At 47.4% G+C, this 26666-nt stretch overlaps 2 protein-coding genes across 2 annotated transcripts in view; one reads left to right on the top strand and one right to left on the bottom strand.

Moving 5' to 3' along the window:
• LOC108156183 (protein timeless homolog) overlaps nt 1-26666 on the bottom strand; it is a 68611-nt gene that overhangs the window by 7298 nt on the left and 34647 nt on the right. The gene's annotated exons all lie outside the window — the stretch shown is intronic.
• Nucleotides 914-26666, top strand: LOC108156185. Its single transcript, XM_033388677.1, is given in 4 exon segments — nt 914-1074; nt 1664-2104; nt 15580-17435; nt 20259-26666. Coding segments are annotated over 2 exon segments (3510 nt in total). The 5' UTR covers nt 914-1074; nt 1664-2104; nt 15580-16427; the 3' UTR covers nt 22761-26666.

Raw genomic sequence — 26666 nt, 5'->3', positions numbered from 1 at the left:
ACACGGCGTCACAATGGCACTTTGAAAGTCACACTCGCCCTCGTTCCTTTAAGACCGCTCTCCCCGGGAGTTCGCTGATAGCTCATAGTCCAACGGCTAATTGCTGGGTAACCGTTAGTCGAGGTTTGCCCAAAGTAATACGTATATGTCCCCTGTTGTTGTGGCTCAGCTTTGTCTGTACATCGCACTTTCAGGCCACACTTAATGACTTTTACGCGTCGCACACACCGGACCGGACCGGACAGGACACCTGGCCTCCCCTGCATCTGACCTTCGGAACATGTTTTAGGCATCCTGCAGCATGCAAACGAGAACGTGCCTGGTGTTTGGCTTGCGGTCTGCACCAGACAAAGTCCCCCACCCCCCCACACTTCCTGCTTGTTATATTTTTCGGTAGCAATTAATTTGAAGTTCAACACGAGCACGGCAGTGTCAGCGACAGCGTCAGAAGGGGTGTATGCGTGTGTGTGTGTGATTATTACATAATGTGGACAGTGTCAACAGAAGTCTAAGGAGGGGGTGGCTCCAAGATTGTGACTCCGAGCGGCCACAACTTGAGCTACCACCGCAGAAGCTGAAGGCCGAGCCGGACGAGCAACCATCCCGGCGAGTCAACACGGTTTCAAGGACTCGCAAATGCTAACAGGTGACGACACACACACTCACAGGGACACTGCCTGGCGGGGGCATAAACAAAATAATAACAAAACGCAGCGAGCAGGCAACACAAAGAGCAGAACGCCGCAGGACTGCCGCAAAGAGAGGGTCGAGAGATTCAAAAGAGAGAGCCGGCGCAGGCGCGGCACTCAAATTCGAATTTCGAAGTTCGAGCAGTAACCGAAGCCGAGCACAGCAGCCCGAGCTGGCTTAAAAGCATGTCCTGGCCGTATGAGGAGCTCAGTCTAGTGCTGAATCCACCACCGCCAGGACACGCGAAATCCACAGCCGGACAGTGCGAACCTGACGTTGACAGTGCTTTGTGCCGAGTAAAGAAGCAACAAACTAATTAGACCATACCCGACCGCTGCCCCGCGCCGTCATAATTTGTGCAACTAAAACTAGGGCCAAGACCAGGTACCAGATCACCCCTTAAGTGCTTAAGTGCTGGCCAGGATCAGGACCAGGACCAGCACCAGGCGTGTGCAAGTGCGTGTATGAATGAGTGTGAGTGGAGTGTGAGTCTGCTTGATTTGTTGTCTGTGGCCTGCTTCCGCTCGCAGAAAGCAGAAAGTCAAACTTTTTCTGGATGGCAGACAGCAAGGCGTCGCAGCCTTCGTCTCCGGGATTGGGTTAGTTTTGCTTAGTCATGTTTCCATAGCACACTTTCGAGCGCTGCACGTCCTCCGTCCACATTTGGCCAGTGGCCACATTTAATACATATACCTATAAGTTTTAAGCCAGCTGCGTGCCTGGCTCATTTTCGCCCGACCCCACGTATACTCCATATATGAGTGTGTTTTTGTGTGTGTGTGTGTGTGATTGCGTGTGTGTGAATGTCTGATGGAGTGTGCATAATGTTCATAAAAGCCAAACGCGCTCCCTTGACTTTGAAATCAGCTTACTTCCGGCAGGACACCAGCCAGTCGCAGGAGTGCAGGAGCAGTTCTTAAAGCTGTCAGCGTGTAACTTAAAGTGAAATCTATTCCAGTGCCCCACCAACCAGCAATCAGCAACCGTGAAAAAACCTTAAAGCAAACACAAAGCAACGTGAGATAACCATAAACACAACCCAAAGAGAAAAGAAAACGACCAGAGAAAGCGAGCAAACAGAATAGAGCCAAACAAAACAGTGCAAAGTAAGAGAAAAACCGAATTTTAAACGTCTGCATATTAATCAACGTGCCAGCAACACGACGAACCGTCGTCGCCCCGACGACAGCCGGAACAGGATCAAGTCCTAGACAACTTATCACAGAGGATTTACGGACAGACAGAGCAAGAACACGGAGTGTACAGCAAGGCAGAGCTAATCAACGGCCACAGACGAAGCAGAGGCCACTCCCACTGTGTCTCCCACTCAGCCTCCCGCCAGGAGAGGGAGCAGCAGGAGGAACAGCAACAGCAGCGGCCGCCTCATTTGGCCACTGCGGATTATGTTAATTAGGTAATTTTTGCTTTGATTACTCGTACCTTGGGGGCTCTGCAGCAGCATTTTTGTTTGCTTTTGGCCCGCCTTTTATGCACGGTCCTCCTGCTTATGTGTCCGCCAGTTGTCCGCCACTCCACTGTCCACTCTGCTGCCACACTGCTTACATATTTATGAAATTTTCATGCAAATCGAGCTAATTCATTCACATTTTACCGCTGCTTCCACTTCCACTGCCGCTGCTCAGTTTTAATTTTCCGCCTTAATTGCAAGACAATTTTTTCGAGCTGCGTTCTTTGGGCTGCTGTCTCGGTTCAGTTTTAGTTAAGAACTCATAATGAGCCAGACGCACCAGCGAAAATTGAAAAAGTTTTCCCACATTTTAATTTACCATTTTCTGCGGCACGGTGAAAGAAACACAATCATTTCGAGAATTATTTGCCGAGCTGCTCGAGTGGAATGACAACTGCCAGTCCATTAGGAGGCTAATCAAAGGCAAATGAAAAATTGAAAATTAATTGCATTCGCCCGAAACATAATCAACACTTTCCAAATCAATTTATGGCCGTCTAATTAAAATTTAAATGAGCATTACAGAATGGAGACCAAACGCCATCTGCTCCCTGTGCGGAGCGAGAATGGAAGTTGCATTAATTATTGCCAGAATAATTTATTTAACAGCTGACATTTAATGGTCAAGTGCACACAGTTTGCATCAAGTCGCTTCTTGATTTGATTTCATCAAATAAAAACATTATGTGCCACAACAATATCAAATATTACTCAAAGCCAACAGCATGGCCATGTGTACACACGTATGAGTATTGTGCCCCAAAGGCCATACCAATAACCAAGCAATAATTGCTGGCAGTTCGCCCATTCAATTGCACAATTCCATAAATTAAGGCCTACATAGATGCAAAGAGCAAAATGCAAATCCAAGGCTCCAGAGAGAGGACTTGAAGACGGCGAGGGCCAAGGGCTTAGCAAAACAAACTTGTGAATGGTAATGGAAACAAAAACAGAAACAAAAACAGCCAGATGCCGGGAGGCTTTCACAACTTTGTGCACAGCCTGCTCCTGCTTCTGATCCTGCTCCTTCTTATCGATAATTAAATTGTGAAATTGCGAGCTGGGGCCCCGACGGTGGCCACAATGGAAATGTGGCCAGAAATCTTGTGCAAGTTTTTGGCGCAGTCACCGCAATGGCCTCGATGGTTTAAATTTTCAATTTAATTTGATTGATTTCTGCTTCGTTTGTGGGATGGCACATGAAATTCATACGCCTGAATTATGCATGCAAAGCTGTTTTGGTGCTCATGGAAAAGTATTATGCAATTCCTGTGGGGCATTCACTTATTTATGTGGCGCACAATCGAGGCCAAACATAGAACACAAAGCCGAGTAAATGATGTAGAAATAAATACGACTTTATGTACGATACGTGGCCAGCGGGAGTATATCCTTTTGGTGGCGAAATGTCAGGCATAAAGCATTTGACAGGCGAATTAAGCCAACGCTAATTCGACTTTTATCTATCTTGCCAATAAAACTCCGCCAGGCAGAGCAGCCACCGGTTCAGGTGCTCGGAAAGCCATAAAGTCCGTTCCGGGGTGGCAATTAATGCAGCCTCAACATCTAATTAGAAGGCAGCAAAAGTGCCGCCAGTCGGGCCAGATAACACACGCACCTCAACCTCTTGGGGCTGGGCTGAAGGTAAGGCCAGCCCCTGTCTATGGGGGTGGGTTGACAGGACGACGGAGGCTCAATTAAGGGTGCCAGGGTGTTGCGTAAGTGCCTCTCGTGCGGTTAAGAAGCAGCAACATGGAAGGAAACATGATATTCTTGCATAACAACACGAAAATTCCAACTCAATTTACACAAACTTTTAATCAATGCTCTGGAAAGTCGAATGTGAAGGATAGGTGTGTCTGCTGCTGAAATATGGAACATTTTGATCTAATTAGTGGCCCAAGGCTTTGTTGAAGGATCTATAATAGAATTTGCATCAGCTCTCGCCAATTACACAGCGCTGAAAAATTGCCAGTGATTCAGGCAAAGTTATTGCTCGTACGAGCATATGGTGTTCCCTACACTGGGCGTATGAGTGATGCGGGTAGCAGCCGCAGCACTCGAGACAGGCTGGCGGAGCAAGTAGAACGGGGAGAGAGGTGGTTAGGCAGAACAGAACCATCCAGCCTTCCCCCCATTGTGTGCGGCCAACTCGGGCACCTGCAATCACGTGCCCCGTGTTGTGGCAATCAAAATCGTTAGCTGCAGCCCGAACGAAGGCAGAGGAGGTCGTTCTCCCACGTACGCCGGCAAATAATCAAATATTTTCGCGACTACAAAGGGACGCAGATACCACGACAGCCAGTTGAAACTTAAAGCCAGTGAAAGTAAATCCGATTTAGAGCCGTAAAACGGCAGCAGCCACAACGGAGGAACTGGAGCTGACGCCCGCACTGGAACAATTTGCATATTTATGAAGAAGAACGGCCTTTGATAAAGCGCCCACCAGGGCAGGGCGGCTGCAAGACGGGCCCAGCGGTTGCTTTAAGCTGCTCCAAATTGAAAAACGCAGACAGCCAAAAGAAAAGATACAAATGTAAATGCTACCGAGTCGAGGATGGGGCTGGGCTGGGGTTGGGGAGAGGGCGAGGGGTTTGCAACAATAATCTGCGCTGATTTACGATTTACAGGCGCGAAATAGACATCGTCCTGGTGGAGGCAGAGTCAGATCCAATTGTGGCATGGGGAAACAGACAATTTGCGTGAGCAATTTGCAGTTGATGGCGACACACGCCCCAGTCCTCACATACCGCCCTCTACAGTCCTCCACAACCACCCCATGGGCTAAATTGTAAAACATTTTTGCGAGTGCGAAACAGCAAAAATATTACACACTGATTTTGATCGCTGGCTTTATTTTTTCAAGAGCTGCCTTTCACTTAAAATAAATGGCAGCCGAGAATATAAAAGGGAGAATCCGTCTATCCGTAGCGAATGTTTAACACAGAGTTTTTTGTTTGCCCCAATGCGTCAAATTTTAAAGCAATCGAGAGCAAATGAAGCATTTTAAGAGTTTAATATTTATTTATTCCACTTACATTTTACAATCCATTTTAAGGAGTCGGAAAAAAATTTTAAGGTCTATAAATCGCAATCATTTTAGTACACAGAAATGTCTCCAGATTGCGTACCCACTACCCACACATTTCGAAGCAGATATAAGTGCCAGCAGATCAACTGAGTGACATGTGTATTCATAATTAGTCAAAGGCATAGCATACACAAAATGTGAAATATTTTCCATCACAGAATCTTCAGCAATGAACTCATTTTGTAATAACTTCTAAAATATATGTACTAGAAGATTTTCCATTGGTTTTACTTGCATAGTAAAAAGCTTTTCAGCCCTACTTTACTTCTTGACATGCACCAAAAATATGTTGACATAGTTTTTCAATAATGCTCAAACCTGAGTGCACATTTCTGCATGTACGACTGTGCATATATGTACATACACACAAGTATATACTTGTACATCTATGGGTAAGAAGTTGACATATGAAGTTTATATTACCGAAAACCCACTTCCGCTAGAACTTGTCCTTAAGCACACACTCGCACAGAGACGTATGGCTAACATTTGACTACATTCCCTTAAGCAGAATGACTTTAACAGTGCAAATGGGTCTCAAGTACTATACACAGGCAAATACAGACTTGTGTATAGCCACATACTAACACAGGTGCGTAGTCGGAATTTATTTGTGGGGGTTGAGATAATTGCTTTAAGAATCACGACGGAATCTTCAGAGAGGCAGTATTTAGAATGACTACTCGGCATGCAATGGTCACCTTAATTTTGTGTCCAGGATGAACAGGATCTAGACCAGTTTAGAAGAGAAATTCAGAGTAGTTCCGGTTTAGATGACAGTCAAATCCAAAACGTACAACTTTCCGGGTAACCCCCGTATCGAACCCCCGTCGACTGAGACTCTGTGCGGCAACCGTAACCGTAACGCACACAGGGAAATCTCACCGTAATGCCTAATCCCAGACATTAAAGTGTTGCGCCAACAAAGTGATTTGTTGTAGACAAAGCGGCAGCATACTGAGATGCCCCCCTCGACCTGCGCATCCTCATCCTGCTGCCTCTTCCAGTCGTAGCCCGGGCCATTATTCCCCCCCATCAGTATCGCACAATGGGAACGAGGCATTGCAAATAATCTTTGCAGTAAATACGCAGCAGGAATGGAGAGGAAAAAAGCCCCGCGTGTGTCTGGGGATCATTATTTGCCCAAGTGGGAAACAAAACGTCGGCAAAAAGTCCTGCGAACCAAATGTCGCACATGACTGCGGCATCTGTGTGCGTGTGAGCGTCTCTATGCGCCCTCTCCGCTCCATGCGTATGTGTTTGAATGTGTAATTTAAGCATTAGAGACGCGTAAACCTTAACGGGGCAGGACTCGCGGCGCAGGGGAAGGCACAGCAGCCACACACTTGCACACACTGGCACACACAGACATGAAAATTGAATAAATTATGCGTGTCATCACATGCCGGGAACAGCCTGGGCGGGGGCCAGGAGTCGTAGATGGAGAAGCCGCCGCCGGCTTAGGTTGCCTAGCTACCAGCTTCCGGCAGAGTCGGAAAGGGCCTCGCAATTTGTGTGCGACGACGACAACATTCAACGGCATTTAATTAAGCATTTTGTATTCATCGGAAATGTCATAAAAATTACGGCGAACGAGAGGGAATGGAGGGGCCTTGAGGGGCTGCACATGTTGCAGGATACATGGATGTCTGAATATATGGCTGCGATGCAGCAAGTGCAAATAATCGGGATTTGCTGAACCTTTTCAAGAGTATTTACCAGCTACCAAGCATCATTCCTTGATGCTCTCGCTCTCACTTTTTTGAGTTTTCGCTGATAATTTATTTATGCCTTTGGGCCGAGTCCCTCCCTTGACGCCGAGTCACGTAGCTGGGCGACAAACCAGAAAGAGGAATAGTAAAAATATGCAAAATAGTTGGGGGCCACCTACGCGGCCACTCCGGCATATCGCATTTCAAGGTCTAGCTTTAAAAACTGTATAAACAGGAGGGCTCCAGTAGGATAACCCGCAAGGGCTTTGAAGTCAGAGAGAGGGTATCCCGCATACCCTTTTATAACCTTTCGTCAAGTGAGGCTCCCACCAAGGCCAATCCCCGAGAGAGGGGAAAGCTAAAACAATAAGCAGCTAGGCGACAAAGTTTCGGGTCGCATATGCACATTTGTGAGTGGGCTTGTAAAGTTATCCTTGAAAATATTTAGCAACCACTCAACTGCGGTACGTATACGCACAGTTAGCCCGGCATCATCATGGCCCAGGCCCAGGACCCCCGAGGCGACACCTACAAGGCACCTATGTGCCTCCGAGTGTGTGTGTTTGTGTGTTGTGGAAAACTTTTTTAGACAGAAAACACTTTCGCATCGATTTTCCTCGCCTTTTTTTCTTGCCGTCGCCGTCGCCGTCGCCGTCGCCGTCTCCGTGTGCAGTGGCTGCTGGCTGCTGGCTGCTATTTTTCAGCTACCTCAATGCGGTTTGTTTTTATTTTCACACTTTGGCTTTGGCTTTGGCTTTTAGTGCTGCTTGCCACAGACGCACACGCTGGGACAGGACAGACACGGACCACCGGCATCATCATTTGGTATTCAGCGTGGCATTAAGGTCAGGATATCTGGGATTTATAAGTTTTGTTAGCAGTTACTCGAAGGCGCGTTTATTTATGCAGGCCAAAGGAATGGCCGTCGAAAGGAAACGAGATACATAGCATACCCGTATTAACATGCGTGTGTGAAGGGGGGAATGCCCCTGGCAAGTGGCTTGCACTTTGCCACATCATAAGTGGCAGCTCCTTTGGCAGACATTTATGTATAATTTAAATCGAATTAAATGCCAGGCCATCAAATAAAGTTAAAACTCTCCCTCTCGCACACAGAGAGGCTCCCAGCTCACCGCTCCCCATTCCACACTCCCATCATTTTGTTAACGTTTTCCATTTTTCGAGCCGCACATTTTTTTGAGCGATCCAAGCATAACTCTGGCGCCTGTTGTTTAAACTGTTTCCTTGCTGCTGCCATTGTTGGACAACAAAAGTTTCGTGCCACGCCCCTGCCGCCGCCTGCACTTTCGACACTTTTATGCCTCACGGTCAAATTGTTATGGCTTATAATGAATGCCAAGCTGGAGCAGGAGTCGGAGCAGGAGTCGGAGCCGGAGCCGGAGCCGTACCCGTAGCCGGAGAAAGGCGAACAATAAATGTTGAAAATAAAATATGCGAAATGCAGCACGCCGTGTGGGCGGACTTCAATGGAGGCGTTCGTGGATGAGGGCGTGGGCCACGGCGGCAGCAACACAAGCAGCATAACAAATTAAAAACTTTGCCGAGTTTTTCCTCTTTTCTTTGCCAGCCGAATGCCAACAAAATGTTTTGCCATTAAAATATGAAAAATTGCTTAATAATTCAGCCTGGCTCGAGGCACGTTAAAGCAGCGAACGAGCCTGCGAAACGGGCAGACGAGATACGTATACGTATCCAAATTCGATTTGATCTAACCGAATCATGCGAAATATGGCGCAAATTTGCCACATAAGTGAGGATATCAAAACACACTTCATTGAGTAGCTAAGGACGCTTATGGAGTCTCATAAATTGCATCAAATCACTTTCAAACTTTTTCCAAACTCGCCCGGGGAAGCCCTGCCCGGAGGGCGAAGATCCCTCATTCGAAACACATTAAACATATTTCGTATGCTAATTCACTAATTGCCACTCTAATCATCGGCGCACAGTAGAAATTACCAGCATATATCAAGCGCCTCAAGGGCTCAGGGACCCGGGCCCTTGAACAGGCGAACGCAAACGCGAACCCTTGCAGGCCGCGTTGCGTGCTCAACTTGTGATTTCCGCCACATTAATTTCAATTCCACAAAAAGAAGAAGGCCCCTTGAAGAAGCCGAAATCCAGCCCATTGTCGGGTCGGGCCAGTTGAGGACACGGCGCATTTGGTAAATGCCTTAATGGCCTAATTTTTGTTTTCCAACGCAACGCAGAGACAAAACACAGATACTCGTACACACCGCCACCGCCACCGACTCCGATACGACACCGACACACAAAAAATACGACAGTTATGCGTGTAATATTTTTTCCTTTTGTAAGGACTTCCAGCAGGGACTGGAGCAGGAGCTGGCAAATTATCATTGAAGTTTTGAGAGGCAGACGAGGAACAACAATCGTTAAGGGTTCACCGAGGGTTGGCTGCTGGCTTGTGGCCCATGAAATGATGTCGTAAAAATTTAAAGTTTGCTGCCTTCTTTTGTTGGCCAAACCAGGCCCAGAGCCACCCCATAATTTGATACTCGAAAAATTGAGCGTAATGTGCCTTAATGTAAATGGCGCGTATTACTGACAAGTGCCTGGCCTGATAAATGGTTGGAAGAGCAGATTTATGCGGAGGCACATGCGCTAATTGTCGAAGAAGTTCTCAGTGCCCAGAAATGGATTAGAGGGTGGATGGTGCGCCAGAACAGTATAACATAGGCATCAGCTCCACAGCTCCACAGCTCCATAGTCATATCCATGTCAGAAGAGAAGAGCAGGGAGCTAGAGAGCTGCCAGCGAATCTGTCAGGGGATCAACAAGCGCCCGCCAGCTATGAAAATTAAAAGACACAAAATGCCAAAAGTTGACGACACTGTCAAGTAAGACCCGGACCACGACCAGGACCAGGGCCAGCGGGGATCTGGGGGTTCAGGGAGCCACAGAACGAACAAACAACGCCGTTGACAACCACAATCTAAATAAAAGACCGAATATTCGGGGCAAAACTCGCAAGGGAGAATGGGAGGGTGGTTATGTCGAAGGGAGAGCAGAGCTCAGACACGAAACACTCGTATATTTTTGTATAACGATTTTTTCATCCGTTCATCTATACCTTCCACTTGGTTACAAAGACAAATATTTGGTTTAATTTGAACGCAGAACTGGAGGTTCGATTTCCAGTAAAAGCTACGCCTCAATTGACTCAATAATCCTTTGAAACTGACAAAACTCCATGCGATACATCTTCAAGGGTATGAACAGATTCGGCGCTTCAAATCATTTGCACTATCAATTCAATTTCAGGCAAGAGCACAATGGCCCATGGCCAAGTCAATGACACCCGAACTTTGCCGATTTTGTGAATTTCTTCTTGTCTCGAGTCTTTTCTCTTTTTTTGCCATTTTCCCTTGCAATGCGAAATGTGAAACCACTTCAAGGAGCAAGGAAAAACGCATCCCAGCAACGGCCCAATTATTGATTTTGCACTAGTCTCAGATTTGTTATCACGAAGAGCAAGAACTTTGTGTGCCGGCCACGGCTTTAAGAGTCTGCCCAACCAGAGATCCGAAGAAGCACTTAATGACACCGCCAATGGAGCAAGTCGGCCAGTCTCAAGTTATGTCCGAGCCAGAAAAATTCTACGTCTACCAAAGCATGTGTGCTGTGTGCTGTGTGACTATAATCCGGCAGGCTATCAGCTTGCAGGAGGGGCGGAGCGGAGCCAGAGAGACACGTATCTCAGATTTAATGGTCAACCAAAGGCAATTTGGCAAATTATTAGAAAATCATTGTGTCACTCTATGTGCCGGACAAGGAAATATGAGTGCCTATGAACCGCCCCGGCCAGACAGTCCCCCCCCAACCACCAGTCAAGCTGTCAGCCACACAATTTGTCCCGGCTCCAGCCCGAAGTGCGATTGGACCGGGGCTTGAGGGGAAGCTGTAACTTGAGCATTTATGTATTAACCATAAGTAATATTTTAGCTTAGAAGGGGGCAAATGAGCAAAGGATGGAGAAGAAGAGTACTTATGAGAGGGCCCAATGGCAAAAGTAGGGGCGAGAGGGTCGACCATTTATGCACAGTTATTGAAAAAGTTTTTCAATTTCACAAAAAGCTTTGCCAAGCCAAACTAAGCCACGACAAAGGGGTTAAAAATATGAGTAACACAATAAAAATGAGTGCCAACCATTCCCCTCGGCCAACCCTTGGAGTACTGTCTGACTCCGTACGAGTCCCGGCCATCAGCGTTCCTTATTTTTTATTTAAAAAATTGTTTTGTTGCCCATTCACCACATCCAAGGTCCCAGCCCAGAGAGCTGCTGCGAGCAAACCAAAATTGGGCTACCAAAATAAAGCCCAAGACGTAGTCAGGCACAAACACAGGCACAAAATGGAATACATAGAAAATGGGAGGAGGAAGAAACGGAAGGAATGGAAGGAAAACCAACCAAACAAACACACACAAGAGGCCCTGGCCCTGTTGTAGCGGCCCAGGGCCTTCAGCGATTTTTCACAACACAATTTAACAAATAAAAGCAGAAGGAAAACTACGAAAAAGAATAAATAAGAGGAAAAACAAAAAACTTGTATGAGCACACACGCACACAAATAAAACAATAAAAGCCGCACACAAAACACAAACACTCACAAGCGCAGACACAGACAGACACCGACAAAGGCACGGGCACTGACAAGAACAACAACAAGTTTATTACAGATTTTACTTATGTGTTTTTGGTTAGTGGGGGGGAGGCAGTGGGCCCACCCCACTAAAAAGGGAGGACTCAGAGCAGGAGGGTGGTCCCTTTTTACCGCAGGGCATTAATAAAGAAACCAACATGACGGCAGAATGCGAATGGAAGTCAATGACATGTGCTCCCAAGAAGTCGCTGCTCCCGCTGCTGGAGCCAACAAATCTCTACATGAATAATATTTCAAGGATATTTCGCAGAGCTTTAACTTTTCACCGACCGATATGGAAGGAAGTGAATGAAGGTGCAGTCTGCCAATGTGAAAGAAGATATTTTGCTGGAATTCACCTGAGAATACCTTAATATTCAGTGCGTTTGAAATGAATCAAAAATGGGAAATATTCAAGAATCTCCTGTTTACTGAATCAACACCGCAACAGGAGTCGTTGAAACTTTTCTGCGAAACACGAAAGAAACCAATTTCGGAACACCCTCCGAGCACTGGCGAGAGAGCCTACACTTGAGCTATGAAAACCTCAACAGCCTGCTCTGCCTTTCGTTATCGATATGGTTTTTCAATTCCCTCTCCGTCCAACCCCCATCCCCAACCCCATCTGTCTGTCAATATCTTAGAGTCTGGGCGATTCGAACAGCCGCCAAATTGCCAGCTCGTTCAGGCTGACAGTCGAAAGCCTGGAATAAACTTTAATTTGAAAACTTTTATGCGCAGCAAATAAAAGCAAATCGATGGCTGCGAATCGCCAAAGTGTCGCAGCAAATTGTTTGCCAAGTGTTGGACATTCAGCTTAAAGATTCCGGATTTCAGCGCCATTTCGAGTCCCACATGCATATATGCACGTACCGGCACGTGCGGCCAGGCGTGCCTGACATTGACACAGATGCAGGATTGCCAGAGTGAGGATTCGCCATTATCGGGTCCATGTCGCTCACCCAAGGTGAAGGCGAACTCTATAAAGCCAACGGCAAAGCGGAAGTTTATTAAAAAGGCAGCAAACAAATTCAGCGCAGCGAGGAATGGCGCACAAAATAGAGCGGGGGAAGCGCATATAAAAAGTTCGGAAGCGCACTTAAACAATAAACATGCCCGGCATGCTGCGCAAAGAAAGAGCTACCCACCGACCAACCCAGCAACCCAACAACCAGCTAGCCAGCAATAGCATTTCCATACAAATAAAGCAGAGACACACACAAAGGCTGAAAGGAAGCGGAGTAAATGCTGCGCATTACGTATACGCCAGCGTGGCTGGTAAAATGCTGAGCTTGAACTGCAGCCAGTCGAGACGGGAATAGATACAATTTTGTGTGTATTTTGTTGCACCATTGAGCGCGCCACTGAAGCAAAAAGCAGAGTCTCAAGCAAGGGCACGGGTCCGGGCACGGACACGGGCACGGAATGGCGCTGCAAGGATCTGTACGGCACTCAATGAAATCCAATGGGCGAATGGGCGAAACGAGGGCGGACGAGGAGACCGGGCGGCCATATGGCTGTCCTTGCTGTCAACTGCATTTGCATTTGTTGATAAAGCCATGTCGGGTTCGGCTTTGAGTTTGGGTTCGGCTTTGGGTTTGGGTTCGGGTTCGGGCTGGGCATCTAAATACGTATAGAATAAATCACTGACGTATGTACGGCATCTGGGGGGCGCTAGAAAATCCAATTTCAGCTCTCACACAGAGTGCGCCTTGGATTTTATTTAAGCAGCACGCTTTCCTTTCTCAATTTTTTTCTGCAGCTTTTGGCCTTTGCATCTCTGCTGTGCCCGCCTTTGTGCTCCTTCGACTTTGCCTCCTCCTTCTGGCATTTGCATCCTCGAATAATGCACTCGAGCACTTCTGTGCACTGCAAGTTATTTGCTTTGTCCTGGGCATTTGATTAACTAACAAAAATATGCAATGAAAAAACTAACTAAAAAGCGGAGCACAGGACAGAAGAGAAGCGTTCCATATAAATTTTGCAATATAAACCCCACGTGGCAGGGGGGGGATTGGGGGGCCAGCCCAAGAAAATTCCTTCAAAGAACCCTCGCTAATGTCGGATCATAAAACACAGCCAGAGTACAGGAAAAATATGGCACAGCAATTTGCAAATTATTTTCAAGCTGGCATAAAATAAACTGACAAGCGCTGGGAAGGAGACGAGACCCCTCAACAAAAAAGGCAACCCTCAGGAACTGTGGACTGTGGGATGGTATGCGTCAATCTTCTCCGAGCAAACAGACAGTCCACGTTGTTGCTGCTGCTATTGCTGTTGATATTTCTCCCATTTGTTGTTGGTTTTTGGAATCGACTTTCATGTCAATTGACTTGCGTACATCTGCCTGCCTGGCTGCCTGGCTGCCTGCCTGCCTCTCTGTCTGTCTCTCGAGGGGTGTGGTGTGGTGCGTTGACTGAATGTCGCCAAACTTATGGCCCAAATTTTACTGTTACTCGTTCTGTTATGTAAGCAAACGGCACCAGATGAAATGAAACGCCAGCTCCTTGATGATATTTGTCAATAAATTTAACGTAAACCAGCCATGGCTTTTCTGCTAAACATATACATATACATATACTAGTGTATATTGGTTTGTGTGTGTGTGTATTTGTGGTTATGACTTATACATATTTGTATGCCATAAAAGAAAACAATTTACAAACAAAGGTAATAGACATGACTGGCTCCTGCCATGTACCCAATGGAATATTTTCCTTACAGAGTGATGCCAGTTTAGAGGAGGATTCAATTCATTTTGAACAGAAACAAAAGAACATCCGACTCTTGTTTGGAAAGCTTTATCCACGGAAGCCGTTTGGGTCCCAGCTGTTTCCATATGTCAAATCTGTCAAGGTGTCTACGATTTAATCCATTAAACATTGCCAAAGGTTGCCCTTTTTTATCAGAACTTTCGACTCTTCGAAATGTACATTCCATAGACCAGAGAAATTGGAATGTATCTTAGATTAAACAATAGAAACCTTGAGAATTTGGTTTGTGGAAATGAGTCTAAAATGGTTAAATTAAATTATATTAAGAGTCGAATCCCAAAACTGACTGTTACACACTGTCACACTGTTAACCCTGCTAGAGTGATCACCCATCGAATTCATCCATCAATGCAGTGCAATCCACCTTCACTGTTGGGTTATCAAAATGCCAGGTTCGACTTTAAGTAGACATTGACAAATTAATTTTCCAGGATTGAGTTCCCACAGGAAAAATAGGAGGCAGCCAAAGACAGGACAGAGCAGAGCAGAGGAGAGGAGAGCACACATTCGAGCGTCATTAGGCCGGCAATGAGTAAATCAAATTTGCGTCGTTTTGGGGCCAGATGCTGTGGGTTGTCGGGCTGCCGGGCTGCCGGGCTGCCGGGTCGTCGGTTGACAGTTGGGTTGCACACTGGCTTTCCTGTCGCTTGTCTACGGCGGAAATGAAATGACCCAGTCAAATGATTTATGGCAAACAGACGGACACACACTTGGGCCTACATTCGAACATATGTTGGGAGCGGGCTGGGGTTTATTGCCGAAGCTTAGTGGCGTGCGGCTGACAGGCAACCCGCCCGCTTCAGCCGCAACCAAAATCGTGGCTCGTTGCTGCTGCTGAGCATGTTGAAATTATAATTTCATTAGCTGCAATCAACATAAAAATAACACTTATGGCCACTGCCAAAGCGCTTTGAAGTCGTAAAGCCAAAGTAGAAATTAAGAAGGGATAAAAAATACACACACACAGAATACACAGACCCACAGATACGCAGATTCACCAACACACAGATACACGCTGAGAGAGCTGAGAGCGCTGAGAGCGAATTAACAGCAAGTTTTACCTTTGGCACATTTCACATTCAAACAACAACAACAAAAATTAAAACAGAAGCAAAAGCAAACGCGTAATTACAAGCAATTTTTTCACGTTTTATTACAGATTTTATACACGCAAGGACAACGACGACAACGACGACAGGGGAGCACTTCCCTCTGTAATGTGACAACAGTTGGCCATAACAACAACCAGAACAAAGAGCAGGACAACAACAACAACAACAACAACAACAACGAGGGGGACAACAACTGGACGTCAGAGGAGAAGCAATGCTCGCTTTTTAATTGACATTTGCTCGAGTTGAGTTGCGTTTTGTTCAACAGCAATTAGCTGGCCAAGCAAAACTTACCCGAATCAGGGAAAAAATACAACAAAAAAAACCAAAAAAAGAGAGGGAAAATAACAAAAGAGAGCAATTAAAATTGTAAAACAATTGCAGAACGCTGAATTGAAAGGAGAACAGCAACAACAAACGACCCACGGCCAAAATAGAATGATCAAGTTGATTTAATTAAAAATTCAACATTTCACCCGGCGCCCCCGGCAATGAAATTTTAACAAGAACGTCGAGCAATGGCCGCTGGAACGGAAACGCAGCCATTGCCATTGGCAGTGCCCTCAAGCTCCGGTTCAGACTCCGGCTCAGGTCCAGGCTCCGGCACCTGCTGTTGACAGTTGTCACATGCTCGGCCAAAGGCGCGCACGTGACGCCCCCAGCAAGTGAATGAATGAATGAATGAATGGCTGAATAAGGAAATGAATGACCCAGCACCCATCCGGGGCCGATCCGAAACCAGAACCAGAACCAGAACAAGAGTCAGCCATATTCAAAATTGAACGTTAAACGCTTGCACGTACAAAGCATAAATTCCAAGTGAAATAAAGGCCATTTGCCATCAGGAAAACGAGTCTACCGTAATAGCTGAATACGGAAAACGGAAAGAAGCAAAATGGTGAAAATCGTGGTATTCAAGCCACCCCTCCGTGATGTGGGCCTGGGCCTGGGCATGGCCCTGCTTCTGGCCTGGTCATCACTGCTAACAAGGGTTGTGTGCGCCCACAGTGCGGAGGCCCACGCCCACGCCTCGGCCTCAGCTCGGGCTGCCGCCGACAGGGAGGAGCAGCAATTGTCGCACCAGCCCCTCGGCCTTAGCTACCAGAGCATCCACCGCATGCTGCGCGACGAGAACGAGCCAACCAGCTTCAGAGGAGAGCAGCGGTACCAGCAGAAGCGCTTCATCCAGACGAGGCAGAAACGGGAGTTGAACGCTCCCGCTAACCGGTTGAACCTCACCAACCGCGGTCTGCGGGAGTACAACAGCAGCAGTGGCCAGTGGAAGGGAGACCTCCAGGTGATCACGTCCATTGATCTGAGCAACAACCGCCTGAGCCGCCTCAGTATCGACCATTTCCAGCAGCTGCGGCAGCTGGATGTGAGCAACAATTCGCTGAGCGGGATACCTCTGAGCCTGGCGGACACTAGCCCCGCTCTACCGCTAGTGACCCTCGATCTCTCCTGCAACCAGTTCAGCCGCCTGTCGTCCAACTTCTTCGCCCAGCTCCTCCCGCAGCTGCGGCACCTCAACCTGGCCCACAACCGGCTGGGAAACGTTTCGCGAGAGACGTTCTACAACCTACTGGAGTTGCAGACGCTCCTGCTCAGCCACAACAGCATCTCGGACATTGACTACGAAACGTTCCTGGCCCTGCCCAATCTGCAGCACCTGGACCTGTCGCACAACCGCCTGGGTGGTTCGGCTATTCGGGCCCTCCAGGGCATACCCGACTTGGTTAGCCTCTCGATCGCCCACAACCCGCAGGTCGGGGCTGCCATGCAGGAGTTTGTGGCTTCCTGGAGTCTCAAGGAGCTGGATGCCAGCGGCACAGGCCTGTGTCAGGTGCCAGCCGCCCTCGCCCAGTCAGTGCGCACTTTGAAGCTATCCGACAACTGGCTCCAGGTAGGTCCCAAATCGACATTCCACATTGTAATCGATAAATTGCCGACTCCATGAGCCGTGCAACTCCAGTCGGAGCCAATGAACCGCAATTTGACGCTTTTGTCGACAATTAACGGCACATTCCGAGCAGACACTTGCCATCTCTGCGTCTGACTCTGCATCTGCAGGCTCCATCTCGGTGCTCGGGGTCCTGCTGCCATTAATTAGCATCTGTTATGTGGCCTGGGCTCCTCTGCCTCTGCCTTTGCTTTTCTGCGTGCTTGAGTGCGCTTCCTCCCCAACCCCCAGCCCCAAACCCAGCCCGAACCCAACCCAACCCAATACCCAAGCACCAGTCGCTGCCCCCCCGAAGCAACCGCAAGGCAATCTTGCCACGCGTATGATTTACAGTTTGTTATTTTTAAATGGGCCCCGCCATTTTGTTTGCCTCTCTTTTGCTTCCGCCTTCTTGGCGGAAGAGCGGCAGCATGGATGTAGGTAAATTATATTTTTTTGCTAATTTTAGACCTGAGAGTTATTATAGGAAAACAGGAAATTTATTTTATTGATTCTTTCTGCATCGATGGAATTTGCTGGAAAAATAGCGGCAATCAATATCAAATTAGCAAAGTTTAATGCCAATTTGTAGACCATAATGAGGGACACATCTGATGGAAAAACCCACAAATTTTCAGTGGTTCGATTGTAAATACATAAACGAGTTTGTAAAGTAACAATATATGGAGTATAAAGTATCCAATAAAATAGCCAAACCAAAGATCTTTTCAGCAAAAGCCTAGCCAAACTTAGATTCGGAATTTACAAGTATGAACCTTTGAGTTTTGGTGTAAACGTAATCTTAAAATACAATCAAATTTCAAATTGCTATGGCTTCCAGATATAAAATTCCATAAATCTTATTGGTGGCAGTTATAGGAAGACAGTTGATACTCTAAGACTCATGATGTGATAAAGTTGTGACAACTGTTTTTCTGCGAATAAAAACCTACAAAACTTGTCCGAGTCAGTAGTCCGACTTTGGTGACTTTTTCACGACCTATCCGCAATTATTTATACGCTTTCTCCAGAAAACTTTTGACTAGCTTTTCTCTTCAGAAAGTTCTCTCTAATCGCTATAAATCGTTAGATTTTATTAATTTTAAGCTCGCAGTTCTGGCTGCAAGCGACCGACCTCGAGTGCGAGTCCAGTTAAGAAAATATTTGCCCCGAGTGGAAATGCAAGCATTGTTCAACTGTAAGTCGGGCTAAGAGGACACGCCACTCAGGTCCAGTTAAGGACGTAATTAAAACACAATGTGGCCACACAATGGAATAGGAAAGTGCACTTCTCACTTTTCAACAAATGCGGCTGAGGAAAACAAAAGAAAATAATAGAAAGACGGGCATCAAGTCTTAATAAGTAATTCGCCCGAGGCAAAAGGAAGAAAAACCCAGAAGGAGATTGTGCTGGGAAGGAGCTAGAAAAAGGAGGCCTAAAGTAGACACTGTTAGCTTGATTGGCATAAGCAGCAACACGAGCTGGAGATTAGGGCGGCTCCTGCTCCCCCTCCTTCTTCTCCTTCCTTCCTGGAACTGCAGACATTTACACAAAAAACAGCAAACAGATTTATAAGGAAACAAAAATAGACAATCCCGATTGCATTATGAGTATAAAGCGAGTCCAGGCCCTGGCTGGGGATGAGGATGAGGCCGAAACCCTCGTTCAGGTATTATGCTTAAACGGCTTCAAGTGTAGACAAGCAAATGCGCCGCATAAATTGGTTGCCGTTGCCTTTGGCTTTGCTGTTGCTGTTGCCTTTGTCCATGTCGATTATGGCAGAAGCCGTAAAAGGTGCAAAAATGCCGCCTCGTAAGCTGTTTAGGGCCAGAGACAAAGGAATCGGGCCGGGCCGGGCCGGGCCGGGCCCGACGCTCGGCATTAATAAAATAAGGATAATTGGCATAAGCATAATCACGTTTAAGCCAGCAGCCAACGTGCAGCTGAGACGGCTGACACACGGAGGCCCCACAGCAGAATCGAGAGCAACAGTCCAACTATCTATGCAGGCGCTTCCGCCGCTGGAGTGGCTCTTCCTCGCTGCTACCACTGCTCCTGGTCCTGCTCCTGGTCTGGGGTCCGGGTCCTGGTTCTACTCCCGAGTGCCTTTGTTGCCAAGCCATTTTAATTTGCTCGCCTGCCTGCTGCTGCCAACGCTTTTGCCGCTGCTTTTATCGGCAGTCAACACGCAGCCTTTTCATGGCAAATTATGGCGTTTAGGGGCCCGGCCCCCAATTCCATGCCTCCTCATGCGCCCCATGCGCCCCATACTACTTATTCTCCAGTCTTCGCTCTTCTCCCATGTCTCTCATTGGCAGCCCTGCCTGCGGACAGAGACGGCGGCAGGCTGTCTGGATGGTTGCCTGGATGACTGGCACTCGTTTCATTTAACGAGTCGCGTCTATGTTTACTTTGGCGCTAGACGAGCACTGCCCCTGGGCACTGGCAGTGCCAGCAATTTACAAAAAGGGGAAAGCGCCCGACGAGTCTTTTGAAGTAATTATAATGGCAGATTTAAGTTAATTTTTAAACAATGTCGCCTGGGCATGCATCTCACACCTTCCCTCCCATGTCAGCCACTAATCAAATGTCCTTGCGAATAATAACTTTATGAGTGCTGGCAGAAACTCAATAATTAATGGCTAGACAGAGGTACCTTATGGTTTGACCATCGTACAGAGAAACCCTTACGAAAGGCTATCAATAAGACTCTCAAGGGGGACTCTCTCTATTTTACAATATTGTATACATATTAAGTGACTATTTTTATGTTTACTTCCTTGCAGGCCATCAACTGCGGCGATATGGACAGCTACCCGTTGCTCCAGTACCTAGATCTGTCGAACTCTCGCATTGCCCATGTAGAGGACGATGCCCTAGGCCGCCTGGAGCTGCTGGAGTTCCTGTTCCTCGATCACAATCTACTGACGCGAGTGCCTGGCAGTCTGCCCACCTCGCTGGAGCATCTATTTCTGCAGCACAACCAGATAATGGAGCTGCCGCCGCAGTCCTTTGCAGGCCTAACAAATCTGCAGACTCTGGATGTGTCCGGCAACCGCTTAATTTTCCTCCCAGCTCTGGCCCTGCCTAAGCTGCTGACGCTGAACCTGCAGTCGTCAGGCGTGGAGAGTGTGAGTCAATCGATAGTACATACACTGCCGCAGCTGAGGGACCTGCTGCTGGAGGACAACCCCATCATATGCAGTGATCTCCTGGGCATTGCCGAGTGGGCCAGTCCGTGCCGCGCAGTTGATGTGGGTCAGCCGAGGGGGAAAATCGATTTGAAGCAGCAGTATCTGCAGTTCCACGACTTTTATGAGAACTTCAGCAGCCAGTGTGGCCGAAGGTTGGTCCTGCAAGGCTCTGAAGATGACAAAAGCCCACCCACTTGCAGCCTAACGACGAAAGCAGCAGCAGCAACAGCAACCACTACACAGGGAACTCTGCCAAAAGTGAAAGAGTCAAAGGCACAGGGTACAACGGCAGGCACAGAGGCAACAACAAAGCAATCAGCCGGTAACAACATTGCTCAGTTAACCACAAAAACTTTGCGGCCAACAGAAACAACTTCGTTAGCGAAAATTCAGCAGCAGCAGGAGCAGCAGCAGCAGCGGCGGCAGCAACAAATGCCTGGCATGCCAACTGAAGCAACAACATCGCCGAGCCTGCCAACTTTGGCTCAGACAAAGGCAACAACAGCGGTTCCCATTTTGGCAAAGCCAGCAGCCACTGCCACTGCTACACGAGCAACAGCAACAACTGCAATGAATTCCGACGAGCAAATGCTACAACCACAAACAGCAACCAAACCCATGGGACTTACATTGCCAACGAACATTAGCGATTCTGCAACAGCAGCGGCGGCAACAGCAGCAACAACAGCAATTGAAGTGCCACAAACAATTTCAGCTTTAGCTTCCCAAAAATCTGACAAAATGCCAGCTCAAGAACGAACCGATGATAAGGCTGATGACACAATATTAAAATACTCGGCGAAAGCCAAAGCCACAGCCACGACAACAACACAAATGGCTGCAAGCGACACATCCGGTCAAGCAGCAACCGTGGCGCCACACAAACACCCAACGCTGCAGCTGCATATTAAGGATCGCCACCTAATTGGCACGCCCCTGCTCATGCACAAGGGCGACGTCCTACTGGTGGATGCCGAGCAGTTGCTTCTTCCCGGCACAGCCACGGTGGCGGATGCGGACGCGGAACATCGACGACAGCTGGACGACAGCCAGCATCAGCGGAGGCAGCAGGAACAGGAAAACCGGCAGACGTCTTCTGATAAGCGGCAACCGGAAGCAATAAACGGAGACACAAAGTCGCCAACAAAGACCAAGAAGAAGCCATCGCTGAGCATCAAAAGGATGACCTATAGCACCAAGCATGCCGCCACGAAGATGCCACCATTACCCACAGCTATACCGATACCAACAACCCCACGGACACAGCACCAGCACAGCAGCGTGAATACGCCCAAGGATGCAGCGATGGAAGAGCTGAGTACGTTTGCCCAACTGAAGGCCTACGTGGAGCTGAAGAGCGAGTCCAAGCCGGAGCACTTGCTGGACCAGCGCCTGGAGGGCCAGCAGACCCTGTCGAGCAGCCACCCCGGGGCGATGCTGTTGCTGGCCTGCGTCTTGGTCGTAGTGTTGCTTGCGGGCCTGGCCCACGTCTACCGCTGTGAGCTTCCCTGGCAGCGGCGCGGCCGTCCTGGGCAGATGCGGCCGCATCATCAGCGCCAGTTCAACGAGAGCGACGACGCCCACAGCTTCCTGAACTATCAGGGTTCTGCGGGCAGCTCAGCAGATCCTGCACGGCTCCAGAAATGGCACCACAGCACCCGCCGCGAGGCGCCCTACAGTTCGCCGCTGCACAATCTACAGGCCCGCGAGCTGCAGAGGGAGCAGAACAGGCTGCAGCGGTGCCAGCAGTTTTATAGTGCTTCACTGGCCAGCAGCGCCTCGTCGGGCAGCAGTCGCAGCAGCCTGCAGTCGCCTTGCCACGAGGACAGCTACTCCATCGAGATGGCCCCCAGCAGTCCACCCGCTGTCCTGGGCTTTGACGGCGCCGTTCCCAGCCTGCCCATGGAGCTGCTCAGCAGTAGCAATTCCCGCCGGGCCGCAGGAGCAGACAGAGTGGCAGCCACCGACCTGGGTGGAGAGACATTGCCGGTCATTAAATCAGTGAGCAGCAGGCTGATGGCCCCCAGCTCACGGCGTCTGGGTATCTGGTGACAAACCGTCTTCGGACAGCGGCAGTACGCGCCCTTCCAGTAGAGCAAGTCAAGCGAGTAGAGAGTAAGGTCCTCCCAGTCGGCCCCGGCCCCCCTTCCCCCGGAAACTGTCAACTGCCAACTGTGCAAAATGAGTCATAAAGTTGAGAGGCTCCCAGGCGCCACAGACACGGTTCGGTTCTCAGTTCCGCAAACGATAGAATTTTCTTAGAACTATCTTTTCCAATATTAAATTTTTCCTTACGAGCACTAGTATATTTACTGTCGGTGCGACAATCAAAATTAGCAACTGGTTGAGAGAGAGCAAAAACTCCAGATCAGCTTTCTAAAAAATCCTCGAAATGGGAACTGAGAACATGACTGCCAATACATACGTTACATCGAGTTGGCCTCACTTGATTTATGATGCTTCGCCGCCCACACGTTGCAGGCCTCTTAGCGTTTAGGCTAGCAGCAACAATTTGTCATAAATTTCTGTTACGTATACGCCGCGTGCGACCGAACAACAGTAGCAGAAGCCTGCTCGCTAGACAGGCAGCCAAATAGCCCACGCGGGCAGAGTTTTTATGAGCCATTCGCCAGGGCAGGACAGACCGGACTGGACTGGGCCAGCCGAATCCCCTGCCAATTTGATGTCCATCTTGTGGTCGTATTTAGGTCAGTTTTCTTGCGGCCAGCGCCGTGTGTGGGCCAGTTAACTTTATATAAGTGCTTGTCCGTTTGCCAAGATTAAGTGTTGTGATAGTCATGCATATAAAAATGAAATATCGATCAAGTATTAAATAACAGTTTAGTTTATGACAGGCTCAATTTCGACTGTTCGAGGCCAGAAACCAAAAGATCTGGCAGCAGATGCTGACCATGCAATTGGCGGATACAATTTGGGATGAAATTGGATGGCACTAGAATCCCTAAGTGAAAAAAGACGGACGGACCACTCTGCACATTCCGCTTTCGGCACCCCTTTCTTTGAGCCTCTTCTAACACATTCAAGCGTCTATTTAAGCTATCCTGTCTCTATCCTGGTGGATGCTTGTCTACCTCTTAACCTACATTCCAGGCTGCTTGAGATTCCAGAGTTTAAATTGCAATCTAATTAAAGTTTTGCCTCTGTCCTTTCGACAATTTCTTAGGGAATCCGAGTCAGCAGTCTCCCCCACTGCTGGACACACAGCAACCCCGCAATTGCCAAGTGTTGCCATCCGGCATTCTTCACCCCATTTCAAGATGCTGCCATCCCCAGCTCCCCAGCAACCACCACAACAATCAGCCCATCAGCCCTCACTTAACCTCATTTTACAAATTGACCAACACAACATATGGTGTAAATCCAGCGCAATGGCCAGACATCTAATCCGCCACGCCAAAAGTGAAATGTTGTAAAACTATTTGAGGATATACGTAGATCTATCCAACGGACATACAAATAATGTGCCAGCAAATCAAATTACCAGACACGCGGCCCGCTGCCCCAGCCACTCGGATAGATACGAGTGTAGGGGAGGAAAATTGGGAAAGGGACAGGCCGTAGACAGTCGTACAAACAGAGAACACAACAATTACATTAAGACACGATAAAAAGTTGTGCAACAATCTTGCGCCCCACAAACACTCGACCCCCAACCACTGAACCGAACTGAAGCGAACTGTGCTGAAGAGAACGCACTGGAGGAAGAGGACCACAATCATTGCACAGCTTTTTCAACTTTTTGTGGCTTTGTAATTGGAATACGAATACGGATACGTATACGTATACGTATACAAGAAGAAGGCTCGTGCACACGAGCGGCGACAGCAACAGGAAGTGGCCGAAAGTGGAGCAGAGATAGATATGGGATAAAGGAGATAGACGGTACAACAAGGCGTTCGAGCACACTCCTTGGGCAATTCTGAAGGATTTATTCTCGGCCACAAGCGAGATTCCCCACTAAGCGCTCCCAACAACAATTAAAGTAATGCTGGCCAACAACCTACGCCCGATTTGGGTGGGATTATATGGCAGGGAGACGGACGAACAGACGGACGGACGGACGGACGGCAGGGAGTCGAGGGTCGGTCCGAGTTGAGTCCGAAGGCAGGACGCACAAAATCTTAATTAAGGAACTTCCAAGTGGGCAAGTGTCAGGCAGCAGGCAGCAGGAGGCATTTTTTCTTCTACTTTTTTTAGGAGTTTAAGGAAACCTTTTTATTTTCGACTTGCCAACACAGCACAAAATTCGCCCACAAAAGAAACAGTAACCCGGACAGGGACAGACAGTGGGATCGGAAGTGGGAGGACGACATACAATGGACAGACCCAAAGTCCGGTCCGGTCCGGTCCGGTCTGGTCCGGTTCGGTTCGGTCCTGGTGGAGCATTGTCAAATTTAATGAAGGTTTCCCCTTCCTACTATTCTCCTTTGATACAGCGCAGCTGGCCAAGATTTAAGAAGTTTTCCAGCTACCAAGTGAGAGGACCAACTCAAATGAGTTAATTCGATATTTGACACTTTGGGAGAGCACATTCCACACAATCTCGGTATGTGATGGGACCCAGATCTCAGATCACACATTTCTGGGCCCACACCATAGACCGACCAGTCGACTTTTGTCTCGTCTCGCCGCGCAGTTAATAAAGTTGGTCCAGGGCCAGGGCGTAATTATTTGCCTGCTAAATGGCTTTTGGACGACATTTCGGGGCCGTAAATGGGGGCGATTTAGAAAATTATGTGAAAATAAGTTGCCTTTTGTTTGGCTATTGGCCGCTGGCAGTTGGCAGTTTCCAGTTGGCGGTCGCCGGTCGACGGTCGACGTTTGTCGGGCTCGTAAATAACGGTACATAATTGCCCAGAGTCGGAAAATTGTGGCTGGGCAAAGGCCAAAAACGATACAAGCACCTCGGCCGGCAGTATGATAGCACACAATAATTAAACTTAATTGCGCTGTACATTGAAATGTCAAACTGTAAAATATAGTTCGTAATATTTACTTGTAGCAACGTTTGCGATACTTAAATTTCAATTCTCAATATTGCATGTACAATTTCCGTAGAATATGTATTTTAAATTTACAAAAATACAGAAAAAGCAAATATAGAGAGCAAAAACAAAGTAAACCGAAAACCAGGAAACGCAATTCGAGTAACGTTAATATTTGCATTTAATTTGTCGGAAATCAAAGTGAAATGCGATAAAAAAAAGCCACAATAACAGCAAAAACTAATTGCCAAATATTTGACGTACAGTTTGTAGCGTTGTTAGCCATACAAATATATATAGTTATATGTATGTTTCAGATACGAGTATATATACAGATACAAAGAAATTACAAAAAATAAAGCATAAAGCCGAGCAAATAATTATTAAACAAATACTTCTATTTACAAAAACACACCAAATATTTAGTTTATACAAAATGACGTGGAGCATTTTAATTAAACAACGGGAGGAGCTCTCAGAAACAGAAACAGAAACGATTGCAGAAATAAAATTGAACAACTGAAAAACAAATAAGAGTTGCAAAAATAATTTCCCTGGGTATTTGTAAATATATATATGACCATATAAATGTGAAAATAAGATAAAGACAAGCCAAAAAACAAACAATATCTATGCGAAATCGGAATATCTGCCGGCGGAGCGGTTCTACAATATATTTATGTGTGGTATACACACAAGAGTACTTATAAATGTTAGTCTTAGTGCTGCCAAAATCGTAGCGTAAAGAGTTGATAGAGCAGAACTAAGCCATATGTGTAGAGAGATTAACATTAGATTAGGACTAAGACAAACAAATGTATTATGGATATAGCAAATATAAATAGCAATTAAAACTGTATGTAAAGACATGGTAAACATTTTATGAATTCTTCTCGAAACCAAAAACCATTTTAATGCAAACCGAAATCGAAACGGAAAACATGTGAAAATAATAAAATTGAGAAATTTATTTCATTTGAAAGAGAAAACCCAC

Source organism: Drosophila miranda, chromosome 2 (assembly GCF_003369915.1).
Source record: "Drosophila miranda strain MSH22 chromosome 2, D.miranda_PacBio2.1, whole genome shotgun sequence".
Classification (NCBI taxonomy): Eukaryota; Metazoa; Arthropoda; class Insecta; order Diptera; family Drosophilidae; genus Drosophila; species Drosophila miranda.
This window is presented reverse-complemented; position numbering and strand designations above follow the sequence as displayed.